Here is a 13,627-nt window from a genome sequence, read left to right as displayed (position 1 = left end):
CCTTGTATTTACTTCCAGCATCTCTCTCTCTCTCTCTCTCTCTCTCTCTCTCTCTCTCTCTCTCTCTCTCTCTCACACACACATACACACACAGGATATGTACGATAAATATGGTTTAAGACACGGGACAGTACGAGCTTGACTCATTCCTGTAAAGATACAATTAGGTAAGTACACACACACACACACACACAACTGCCCCAGGGAATGTAAGTACTATATGCACTTTTAGTACTGCAAAATGACCACATACTTTAGTAAAGCAAATTTGGAAAAGAAAAGGGATAAAGGTAGAAAGCAGGATGATGATTTCTACCAAGAACTGGTTGAAATGAAGACTTGCAATAAACTGGTGGAATGAGTACACAGACTAGAGATGGCTTTTCAAAATGAGATTGATGAAATTAAGAAACAGATGCACTTGCAAAAGGAAGAAATAGAAAAATTAGGAAAGGAAGTCAACAAGAAAGACACAACCATAGATGAGCTGACAGTAGAACTGGGTTCACTTAGGAGAAAAATCAATGAAATGGCAAGTACAGTAGTAAACCACGAGAGTATTATGGAAGAATTCAAAAATGATACAGAGACAGTTAGGCAAGTAAGCAGTCTGACAGATCAGTGCAGTGATATTTGAGAAGATAACACAGGTGGATGAAGCTGTGTAAAGCTACAAAAATGATGTGGAACCCACATATGCTGAAATGGTGAAAGTAAAGAAAGACTTAGAAACAAGGGTGGAAGAAAAAAGCATTAAAAAGGAAGTGAAAAGAATAATCCAAAACAATCCTAAATTAGTCAGAGATTCAGCAGACATCAACAAATCTATAGTAATCACTGGTATAGAAGAGGAAGAAGTAAGAAACAAGATCTCAAGGGACAAAAAGGAGATGGCAGATGTAATGAGCATATTGAAAGAAGTATCAGAGGAAATCTGTAGTAAAGACATAGAGGAACACAAAAGGTTAGGGAAATACGAGAGAAGCAAGTCAAGACCCCTAAAGGTAACCTTCCAGAGTGTAAACACTGTGGAGGAGATAATAAAAAATGCAAAGAATCTTATCGAAAAAGAGGAATTCAAAAATGTATGGATAAAAAGATCCATCCATCCATCCATTGCCAGACGCCATGTATCCCATATGGGGTGGCCAAGGGCTTAGAGTTAATTGTTTTACAGGGAGGGGCACTAATCCTCCACCAACCCCACTTGACACATAGGGAGATAAAAAGATGACTGACACAAAAAGAATTGGAATTACTGAAAGAGAAGAGGGAGGAAGCAAAAACGAAAAATGAGGGAAGATCAGAGGAGGAGAAGAATACATTTTTTTTACAAGGTAATTGGACTGCAGGTACAAAAGTGGTACACAAACAGGAGGGAATTAAAAAGAGGGAGGTAGTAGAACCAAGTCATGACAAGTATAAAAACAAGATGATTAAGTTGATGTACTCAAATGTGGATGGAATGGTATCTAAATTATTAGAGATTAATGATTACGTCAGAGAAAATGAACCACATATAATATGCCTAACTGAAACAAAATTAACACCAAGGATATCAAATGACATCCTAAACTTAGAGGAATACAATATATGGAGAAGAGATAGGAACTTTAAAAAAGGAGGAGGAATTATAATATTAAAAAAGAAACATCTAAAAGTCAAAGAAATAGAACTAGATATACCCTCACAAGTAGAACTGATTGTAGTAGAGATCAATACATCTGAAGGGAAAGTAATTGTAGCCAATTTGTACATGCCACCTAGATCAAACACATGGGAAAGAGGTGAATATGAGGTCCTGGCGGAGAGTACAATTCAGAGTTTAAGAGCATTACTACTAGAGTAGGAGAAGGGAGGTGAAGAGACTGGTGAAGGAGAGTAAGAAGAAAGTGGATGAAGAGTTTGGGAGGAATCTGAGTGTGAAATGGAGGGAGAGTAAGAAATTGTTTTGGAAGGAGGTAAAGAAAGTAAGGCAGTGTGAAAGGGGAAATAGTAGGGGAGTGAAAGACAGGAATAATAGATTGTTGGTGAAGAAGAGAGAAATTGAGGAGATGGAAGGAGCACCTTGAAGATTTGTTGAATGTAGAGAGTGAGAGCAGTGCGAGTATAACTGGTTGGGGAATGGTTTGGAGAAGAGATGAGAGGAGGGAGGAAGAGATCAGTAGGACGGAAGTAGTGGAAGCAATGAAGAAGATCAAGTTGGGAAAGGCCCCAGGAAATGATGGAGTGTGGGGTGAAATGTTGAGGTATGGGGGTAAGATTGTTGTGGAGTGGATATGGAAGTTGTGTAGATTGGCTTGGGAAGAGGGAAGGGTTCCAGAGGACTGGAAATTAGGTATAATTGTTCCTTTATATAAAGGAAAAGAGGAGAGAGAAGTATGTGGTAACCATAGGGGTATTTGCCTTCTTAGTGTGACTGGTAAAATATATGGTAGAATACTCATTGAGGGTTAGGCATATGACAGAGGAGCTAGTTCGAGAAGAACAAGGGGGATTTAGGGAGGGAAAAGGGTGTGTAGATCAGATATTTGTTCTAAGATGTTTAGTGGAGAAGTATCTAGAGAAGGGAAAGAAAGTGTATGCTGCCTTCATGGACTTGGAGAAAGCTTATGACAGAATAGACAGGCAAGGTATGTGGAAGATATTAAGAATACATGGAATGGATGGGTAATTGTTGAATGCTGTGAAGAATATGTACGAAGGAGCTAGGGCTACAGTGTGAGTGGATGGTGAGCTGAGTGAATTCTTTGATCTCAATGTGGGACTGAAACAGGGTTGTGTGATGTCTCCATGGCTGTTTAATATATACATGGATGGGGTTGTAAAGGAGGTGCAGGGTAGGGCAGTAGATGTGGGGGTGGCTCTAATGAATGAGGGTGAGATATGGAAGATTCTGGTGTTGCTGTTTGCTGATGATACAGTATTGTTGAGTGAAGATGAATGGGAGTTGCAAGGTTTGGTGAATGAATTTGGGACAGTGTGTAGGAGGAGGAAGCTGAAAGTTAATGTAAACAAAAGTAAAGTTATGGTGTTTCAGAGGAATGAAGTCACAGAATGTACAGTGAGGTTGGATGGTGAGGATATGGAGAGTGTGAGTGCATTCAAGTACTTGGGTAGTGTGATGAGTAAGGATGGAACTTGGAGGGATGAAGTGCATGAAAGGGTACAGCAGGGAAGGAAGGTTGTTGGTTCACTGAAAGCAGTGATGAGAAATAGGGAGGTGAGTATGAAAGTTAAGAAGTCACTGAATGGTAGTATTGTGATCCCGACCCTGATGTATGGAAGCGAGGTGTGGACCTTGCAAGAGGGGAACAAGTCAAGAGTGAGAGCAGTGGAAATGAGGTACTTGAGAGGAGCATGTGGAGTGACATGGAGGGACAAGTTGACGAATGAAGAAGTGAAGGAACGTTGTGGGGTGGATATGGATGTGGTTGAGAAGATTAGGAGAAATACACTGAGGTGGTTTGGACATATGGAGAGAATGGAGAATGAAAGACTGACTAAGAGGGTGTATGCAGGTGAGGTGGAGGGAGGGAGAGGGAGGGGTAGACCGAGGATGAGGTGGAGGGATGGAGTTGAGAGGTATATGAGGGAGGGGGGGATGAGTTGGGGGGAGGGTAGTCAAATGGTGGGTGACATGCGACTTGGAGGCTGTAGATAGATAGATAGACTACATAGAATGGAAGAGAAATTGGAAAGAATAATACTAACTGGAGATTTTAATACAAATATAAATTGGAATACTCTAGATATAATAAGCCAAGAAAGCTGTTGGGACCAAAAGCTACTGGATCTCGTGCAGGAGTTTTTCCTAACGTAACATGTAAGGGAAAGCACCAGAAAAAGAGGACTCGATGTACCCTCAATGCTAGATCTTATATTTACAAGGCAAGAAAACGATATTGACAGTTTAATATATCACCCTTCATTCGGCAAAAGTGACCATTCAGCACTAAATTGCAACTTCAGGATTGCATATGACATAGTTAACAGCAATGAAAGTTACAAAAAGAGCCTAAACTATAAAAAAGGAAACTATCATGACCTAACGAAGTACTTCTTAGAAATTGATTGGGGAAAAGGAGCTTAGAGGACAAGATTTAAATGCTATATATAAAAAATTCTGTGAACTTTATGAAATGGGAGTCCAGAAATACATCCCACAGCACAAAGAAGCAGAAAAAAAAATAAAGAAATGGTTCAGTACAGAATGTAAACAAATCAAAAGAAAAAAGAGATTTGTTGTGGAATAAATACAGAAGACACAATAGTGAAAGGGCATGTAACAACTATAAACAGGCAAGAAACGATAATACAAGAATAAGGAGCGAAGCCCAAAAACAGTGAGGAGGATATCATCAATAAAAGTGATCAGCCGAAGCTATTTTATAGCTACATCAGAAGGAAAACCAAAGTAAAAGATAAAATACAATCCATTACGGATGAGGGAATCACCTATACACAAGAGAAGGATATTTGTGAAACACTAAATAAGAATTTCCAATCAGTTTTTACAGAAGAAAAAAATTTTGAGAAGGACTATGTGGAACATGCATGCCCACACATACTGCCAGATATACAAATATCAGAAAAAGTAATACAGGAGGAGTTAAGTAAATTAGACAAAGGAAAAGCAAATGGTCTTGATGAAATTTCATGCTGGGTGCTACATGAATGTGCAAAGGAGTTAAGTAAACCATTATCTTTAATTTTCAAAGGAATCCTTGGGACAGGGTAAACTACCTTCCTCCATCCATCCATTGCCAGACGCCATGTATCCCAAACGGGGTGGCCAAGGGCTTAGAGTTAATTGTTTTACAGGGAGGGGCACTAATCCTCCACCAACCCCACTTGACACATTGTTCCCTTATTCAGGAAAGGGAATAGACAAAATCCACTCAACTCCCGACCAGTATCACTAACCAGTGTTGTAAGCAAGGTAGGGGAGGGCGGTGATGATTCGGCCACTTTTTCGAAAAAAAATCATAATAAATAAAGTTTACGAAATTCTTAAAATCTGCTTACTCCAAGAGGAAGCCACATCTTTTGGCTCTTTTGTGTGCTATTGTCAGTTCTTAAACTTACGTCATTTCTTGGCAGTAATCCAAACTCTTAAGGTCTCCAAAATGGCCGAACCATCCCTCTTGGTGTGGATGATTCGGCCACTGGCGTTGGATGGTTCGGCCACCATGTGGGATGATTTGGCCACTTGCCTCTGGGGCTCAATTAAAGAATTAAATACAGTAAGAAAATTAAGAATCAAATTTTCATCTGTGCTGACATGATTTATTGGATTTATTTTTACCTAAACAATCTCCTTTCAATGAAACAAGGAACAAACAATCTCCTTATAATGAAATTAAATGGCTCTACTCTTGCCTATCTCAGATAAAATAAAACTATAATTTTGTGAAAGAGAATATCCGAGTCAAATGAAAGCTACTTCTCTTACATGCTGTTTACTCTTAACGCATTTTAAATCCAGTGAAACAAAAATCCAAAGTTGTAATATCTTTGCCTTCACTTAGTGCTCTGTGAAACTGGTTCAGGTAATACTCCAATTATAGCGTTTCTTGAAACAGAAGCTTCATCAATATCTGAGGGAAAGTAGAGAGAGAGAGAGAGAGAGAGAGAGAATATGTAATTTCATAGAAAAAAGGTAAGGGGATGAGTCTGTTATGATGTGGCAGGGGTAAACCAGCTCTGCTGTCGGGCCCTGCTGCAGATGTCACTGATTGCATTGCGCAGTTGACCTTTGTGCGGTGTGGTGCGGTGAGGATCAGTCCGTTCTCCCCTTTGGGGCTAAGATGAGAATGAATGTGTTTGAATGGATGAGTAAATGGGGAGTGTGTCGTCCTGTCTCGGCTACCTCCCTTTCCTTGGGGGAAGCAGCCTAGGTATATAGATAGATAGATAGATAGATAGAAAAAAATAGTTAAATAAAGAAAATAAATCATTAGTTAATTATGAGAGATGGTTCGGCCACCTGGCAACCCTGCCGAACCATCCCTCACTTCAAGTGGCCGAATCATCCCCCATGTATAAAGATGTACACATGGCGCCCCGAAACCCAGAGTTCATAAGCTGTTCGAGTGTTATCTACTCTCACGTCACCTATAGACAATAAATGATATTTGCACTATATATGGATAACAACCCTGAAGTATTAATGGAGCTACTGCTTACGTTGGATCACCGAAAAAGTACATAGGGGTCATGAAAAATCATAAAATCTAACCTGATGTTGCTGTTTCCCGGCCAACCAAAACAAAAACACATGTGCCATTTGTCGGCAAGATCACGCAACTTCATGTGAAATCTCAATGATCTAGGTCCCCTACATTATTCAGGAAGGCCAGTGGCCGAACCATCCTCCTGGCCGAACTATCACTGCGCTCCCCTATTAGAAAAGCTTATAAGAAAAGCTTGGGTAAATCATCTAGAAGAATGCAATATGATAACAGAAAGTTTGGTTTCAGAAGAGGAAAATCATGTGTTATTAATCTGTTGAGCTACTATGACAGAATAACAGACACATTACAGGAAAGAGAAGAATGGGTGGACAGTATCTATTTAGATTTCAATAAAGCATTTGACAGAGTACCACACCAAAGACTTTTATGGAAACTGTACCATCAAGGAGGCAAACTGTATTGTTGGATGCAAGATTTTCTCATAAAAAGAGAAATGAGAACAGTACTAAGGGGAAATTACTCATCATGGAGAGAAGTGACTAGCGGAGTTCCACAGGGCTCAGTGTTGGCACCAATCATGTTTTTAGTGTATATAAATGATACAGACAGTAACATTGGAAATGAAAGCTATCTAAATATGTTTGCAGATGATGCAAAAATACAGAGGAGAATTACTAACACAGACTCTTGTAAAGAGCTACAAGAAGAATTAAATAAACTACATGAATGGAGTAATACATGGCAAATGGAATTCAATGTGGACAAGTGTCATGTAATCAAGTTTGGTAAAAGTGGAAAAAGACCTAATTGGGATTTTAAGTTAGGAAATAAAACCTACACACATCAGAAAGAGAGAAGGACCTAGGTGTGATTATCAGTAACAGACTATCTCTGGCTGACCACATCAGTGAGAAGGTACGGAACATGTATACAAGTACACTGCTTGCAAATATGAGAATAGCGTTCACATACATGAATGAAGACATGCTAAAAAAGATAATAACATCATTCATAAGACCAACCCTGGAGTATGCATCAGTAGTCTGGAGTCCTCATCTCAAAAAACACATAGACAAGATTGAAAAAGTTCAAAGGGCCACTACAAGACAGGTACCAAGCTTAAGGGATCTAAGTTATGAAGAAAGACTAAAAAAATTGAATTTACCAACACTACAGGAGAGAAGGAAAAGAGGTGACATGATTATGCTATATAAAGGCATATCAGGGAAGGAGAAAATAGACATAAATGATTACTTAACCTATGGGGATGCATCAGCAAGCGGACACTGCAAAAAACTGCATAAAAAGGGAGGTGATAAAGACGTAAGGAAATTTGTTTCCCAAATGGAGCAATTGATCAGTGGAATGCACTACTGAATGAGATAGTGTGTGCCAAAACAATTCACAAATTTAAGGATATGTACGATAAATATGGTTTAAAACACAGGACAGCATGAGCTTGACTCATTCCTGTAAAGATACAATTAGGTAAGAACACACACACACACACACACACACACACACACACACACACACACACACACACACACACACACACACACACACACACACACACACACACACACACACACACACACACACACACACACACACACACAGATATGAAGCACACTACATTCTCTCAGTTGTATGCAAGCCATCACTCATACGGCATTAAGCGGCATGCCACAGTGTGAACCAGCAACACACCAAGTGACAAAATGCAGAGACATCAGGAACTACACCTGCAACAGTGCAAAATATATCATCATTACATTATTAACAATGTTAACTTCACTGTTACTGTACTTGTTTATTCTATCTTACCATATACTCTACTGGAATACAGTACTAGTGAAGTACTATGGTTTCAATGAATGTATGATAGCTACTGCTCCACCTTATGTCTGAAAATCTGAATACACCATCCATGGCTTTGGTTTGCTCCATCATATATACTAAGCTGTATGTGTTTTTCACTAATTGCCTAATACCATGAAGATGTGTTCACATTTGTGTTGCATAATGTTTAGGACTATCTCTAGAATATTTTGTAACGGTATCCTCCTGTGTTGTTACAAAAGAGCTGTCATTTGAGCAGAATAAAGCATGGACGAGCAGCAAGTACTTCATTGCACTAAAATATCATACAGGTACTACTCAACAGTGGGAAAATACAATATAGTACACTTATCTTCTCTTCATATGAACACTGCCTTGTGACAAAAGAAACTTAAGTATACTATATCCACTCACTCATAAACTTCTGAAGCCCATGGAATCCTGGCTCTCCCTCAAAGACCTTACCATATGAAAATATTTTCTTGGTATTTTTTTTTTAAGAAATACTTCACATTGCCTACCAGACAATTAGTGACAAACTGTACATGAAAAAAAGACATTAGCCTCATAACAGGGTGACAGACCACATACCTCATAGTAGTTTAGGCAGGAGAGGTCTAGTGGAGGGTCCCAAGAGAGCGAGGTGGAAGTGTCAGTGACATAATCAATGGCTGGGTTAGTGGGAGAGTCTGGCACTGAAAGTATGTACACAATCTTTTGTATGATGTGAAAATGCTTCAGGAAATTAATGAGATTAGAATTTGCCTTACTTCTCATCTTTAATATGCATAACTGATATAAATGCTGGCTGTCTTTCAAAGTTTTTTATGAAACACACACACACATACACACACACACACACACACACACACACACACACACACACACACACACACACACACACACACACACACACACACACACACAATCAATTGCCCTTAACCCTTTATATGTCTCAAAATTTTGAAACTCATACTGCACAAAAATTTTTGGCAAATCATCTGAATTTTTCCACAGCTTTAGGAAATGACCCCAAAATTATTTAAGTAGTTTTTTTTGGAGTGAGTATGATGGGCAATATTTATCATCATCAGATATCAAAGATGTAAACAGTATAGAAGGAAATACTGGGAGTAATATGCAGTACTATATGCAATGTCCTTTACAACCACAGCAATGTGGAATCAGAGTCCCTTCACAAAAGTGGTAAATCGTGTACAGTATATTAATTGTCCTTAACCCAGTATATGTCCCAGAATTTTGTAACCTATGCAACAGCAAAAATTCTAGTCAAATTATCTTACAGTTATGTATATCCACTACTTTGGGAAATATATTACCCCAACATTATATATATATATATATATATATATATATATTTTTTAAGAGATTATAATGAGCAATATTTATCATCATCATAGATATAAAAAATGTAAACAGTACACAGGGAAATACTGATGGCAATATACTACAGTATATGCAGTGTGTCCTTTACAAACTGAGCAGTATGGAATCAAAGTCCTTTCACAAAAGTAATAAATCACATACAGTAAACCTTCAATTATCCTTCGTAATTCAGCCAAGCCCTATGCTGGATATTGTATAGTATCCCCCATCGGCTCAATATTCGGCGTCGATCCGGATATTGCATTATTATCCGTGTTAACACTCTACTGTATCTTTAAAATTTTCCCATGAGTAAAAGATGAAAATTAAGCATAAAATACTGTACAATAAAGTAATGATAAAATACTGTAATACAGTCATACAGAGCTGGTTGGCTACTGTTTATGAGCTAGTTGATACACCTCGACGCCGTGTATTGCATAGAACCACCAGTTACTGTATGTCCCGTTTTGCCGCCAGATATTGCATAATTTTGCTGGATATTGCCTTAAAAGAGCTGAGCCAGCAATGCCAGATATTGCGCTGGGCAGGATATTGCGACGACGGATAACTGAGAGTTTACTGTACAGTATATCATGTTACCAGTCAGTCTATCTATCTGGCCAGACACCATGATCCTGTAAGGGGTGGCTGTTTGTCTTTGAGTTAGTTGTACCAGGAGGAATACTAACCCATTGCCAAGCCAGTTGTTGACACATAGGGAACATATAGTTTGGTTATATGGTTACCACCCAGCATTGTAAATGGTTTCCTAGCTTACAGGAAACCATTGGGCTTACAACTCTGTGTAAAGTCACCTGAAAAGGAAAGGAGAGCTATAAAAAGTGACAGGAAAGATGGAGAAATAGGAAGAGAGGAGGGCAGACACAAAAATGTATGATAAAGGTGAAGGAAGAAGTAGGCAGCACTACATCACACGTGATAAACAGACTTTCGGTATGAGGTTTTGCTCTTCTGACCATGTAAAACTTGCAATGTGGATTTGGTTTTCTGGAACCAGTGGACTTTTCTCCCCATTTTCTCTATATTGCAGACATCCCTCACTAATAACCACACATTCTTTACTCACTGAGGCACTCATTGTTCCAAAAAACACACTGCTTCCATAACACAAATGCAGCATACTGTAAATTAATCCAGATGTGCTTGGGGGTGGTGAATGAGTTCAGAGGCTTGGGAGAGAGGGTGGATGTACACATGATGGCCAACATGCAAGGATAAAGACATACTCAGCTTTCTTATTGTTTCATTTAACTCCTATCATGTACAGTACTGATATGTGTTGTTATAGATATGATTTTGTTGAATCTGGTAAATTCTTTGGCCCCTTGCTTGCAAATGTATTGTCATTTGCACATGACTGATACAACTACCGGTATGTACTTTCATCTAAGACTGCAGCAAAAGCACTGGTTGCATATGGTGAAAGACTACTACTGTATTTTAAAAACAGATAAGGACAGGGTGCAGAGGAACCCCCATAGCTCACAATAATATGGCCAAAGGGCTCCCTCCCTTAAGTGCTCCTCAGTAACAAGGCTGGTGGTGCACGCACCTATCTCCAGTGTTGTGGCCTCTGTATCCAGTTGTGCTCCCACTGACTCAACCCCATCGTGCTTGTAGACTGGCGTGAGGGTGAAGGTTTGTAGGGTGCATGGTGATAAGTAAGTCACATTCATCCGGCACACCAGCTCCTTGCATTGGGACTGTAACCAGATGGAGTAGGAAAATGAGAATATACAGTTGCTGACAGTAATGTCACTCCACAAATCACACAGTTATGAAACTCTCACACAGTTTTCTGAGAAGTCTGTTAGACCCTTCAGTTTGCACCGTTGGGTTTAGAAACCGACTGCTCGATGTCTCATTATTTGTTATAATGAAGTGGACTTATCTTTGTCTATAACTGTACAGTCAGCAAAAGCATTAACTGTATTGTAATATTTTACACTGCCTGCAATTCATATTCTGAAAAATAGGATATACAGTAAACCCTCTCTAATTTGGATTAATTGGGGGGAACCCCATGTCGAAATATCAGAAAATTCGAATTATCAGAGCTCATGCCTGCACTTGTCCCTAAAGCACACCCACGCTTACTAAAACATGGCTTTTTCACAAAACCATTGAACAGTTCAGCATATCATTTATACTAAAATAGGGCACAATAAAATAAATAAAACAGTGTCAAACCTTGAAACTGAAGTCTTGCAACACAGTAGTACAGTACAGTACAGTTAACTGTAATGAAGGTATTGTACAGTTCTCAAAAATTACACTCATTACTACACTTATCACTACAAGAACTGTTCATATCCACTTATCACTAAAGTAACTTCACATGTACTTATTATTAATTGTACACATCCATGTATCACTATCTGTACATGTCCACTTGCACTACATTACTTGTCCATGTGCACTAACTGTCCTCGAAGATTTCCTCTGGCACCTCAGGTGTAGCCCAGGGAATTGCCACAGTTAGGTCCTCTGTGCTGTCATGAGAGATGCTGAGGGCTGTGGTACATGAATCCATATCAGGGATGTGAAGACTGGCTGAAGAGGTGGATAACACTGAGGCAGAGACGGATGCACCTGACTCCTCAGACAGTGGGTGCTGCTTCTTGCTGGCTGGGGATGGCAAAGGCTTGAAAAAGGTTGAAATTGTTGGCTGCACTTGCTTTTCCTGCTGCAGCTGCGTAACCTGCCTCCTCATAATGCGTAGCGCCACATAATGTTGGGCAATGGGCTCCACTACATGGTCTATGAGTCTGAAGCAGGTGGCAATCGCATCCAGCCCTGCTGCCAGAGATGGACCATGAGAACTTCTTTCTTCTTCCTCTTCCTCCTCGACAGGTGTCTCACCACATTGGACTTTGTTGGCTATTTCCTCCTTGGTCAGGTGGTGGTAGCCAGGCACACTGAAGTCCTCCTCCACCCACTCTGTCAGCTTCTCCTCCTGGATTTCTCCCTGTCCAGCTTGTGCCAACATCTCCACGGGTTTTTTGGTCTTGAAGCCCTCAAACTCGTCACGACCAAGCGCTGGATACCTGGGAGGCTTGAGCAGCTTGCACCATGCATTACGGAGTGTTGCAAGATGCATCTTCTTTTGTGCCTTGGAGTGCTGCCGATGTCCTCTGAGGCCTGGGTATTTCTGGGCAGGGCATGCCAGAATAGCCCAGTCTCATCAGCATTGTAAATCTGAAACTCATGCAGTCCTTCTTCTTCAATTAGCCGACATAGCTCCTCATCAAAGGGGTCCACAGCACTAGCATCAGCACTCAGAAGTTCCCCCCTGGTGGCGCAGTTCACTGTACCATGGCGCCTCTTGAATCGCCATATCCATCCACCGCTGCACTTGAAGTCAGAGATTCCAAGATGAGCTGAAAGCCGTTCTGCAGGTGCTGAATGTCCAGACCTCGTACAGGAACACCCTCAGCTCGTTCCTGTATGTACAACTTGTACACTGCGTTATCCAAGTTCCTATGCTGGATTTTCCTTGACCGATAAACATCTTTCCCCTTTCTTCCACCTTCAGTTTTCTTCATTGCCTCCCTTACACTGTCCTTGTCCTTCAGCATGTCATGAAGAGTTGATCTCTTCATGTCATACTGCGCCATGAGTTGTGCTCGCATAACTCCTCTTTCATGAGCCTTGATCACAGCTAATTTCTCAGCCAGACTCAGGCTCTCATATTTCCCCTTACCAGAGGAAGTAGAAGGCACAGTTGTATTCCTGGAAGCCATCATGATGCTGTAAACCAAGGCTGAGGGGCAACAAAGTTCACGAATACTGTAATAAGTGAAGGATGGGGACCACTCAGAGCACATCCATTACAGAGAGAGACGCAGGCTGAACTGAGCAGCGTGGCGCAGAGACATTGTTTGGCGGGAATTCCCTGCGTGGAACCCTTGTCTGAATGTCACATCCGGACTCATGTCGCTTAAATCGTATTCCTATCCTAATTAAAATTATTTTTCCGGCAGTTGAGAAGATCCAATTTATCCCATATCCAAGTTATAGGGATCCGAATTAGAGAGGGTTTACTGTACTCTGCAGCGCACAGCGTCGAACAGCTGTGTTTGTGCATGGCCCCTTCATCCCTTCCATCCTCCCCCCTCACCGGTTATTGCCTAACCACTATCATGAGTAGATGTTCATCACAATAGATGCCGCGACAT

At 40.4% G+C, this 13,627-nt stretch overlaps 1 protein-coding gene across 1 annotated transcript in view; it reads right to left on the bottom strand.

Annotated features, from left to right (window-relative positions):
* LOC145414941 (uncharacterized) overlaps positions 1–13,627 on the bottom strand; it is a 193,963-nt gene that overhangs the window by 26,192 nt on the left and 154,144 nt on the right. Inside the window, exons 24-25 of the mRNA XM_080284354.1 lie at positions 11,002–11,152; positions 8,631–8,734 (exon numbers count right to left, since the gene is read on the bottom strand). Of these exons, the coding sequence (XP_080140480.1) occupies positions 8,631–8,734; positions 11,002–11,152 (255 nt within the window). The remainder of the gene's footprint in view (positions 1–8,630; positions 8,735–11,001; positions 11,153–13,627) is intronic.

This window comes from Coenobita brevimanus, chromosome 101 (assembly GCF_032717465.1).
Source record: "Coenobita brevimanus isolate Jiangsu-jjx chromosome 101, ASM3271746v2, whole genome shotgun sequence".
NCBI lineage: Eukaryota > Metazoa > Arthropoda > Malacostraca > Decapoda > Coenobitidae > Coenobita > Coenobita brevimanus.
The sequence above is the reverse complement of the archived record's forward strand: the minus strand, read 5'-3'. Positions and strand labels throughout refer to the sequence as shown.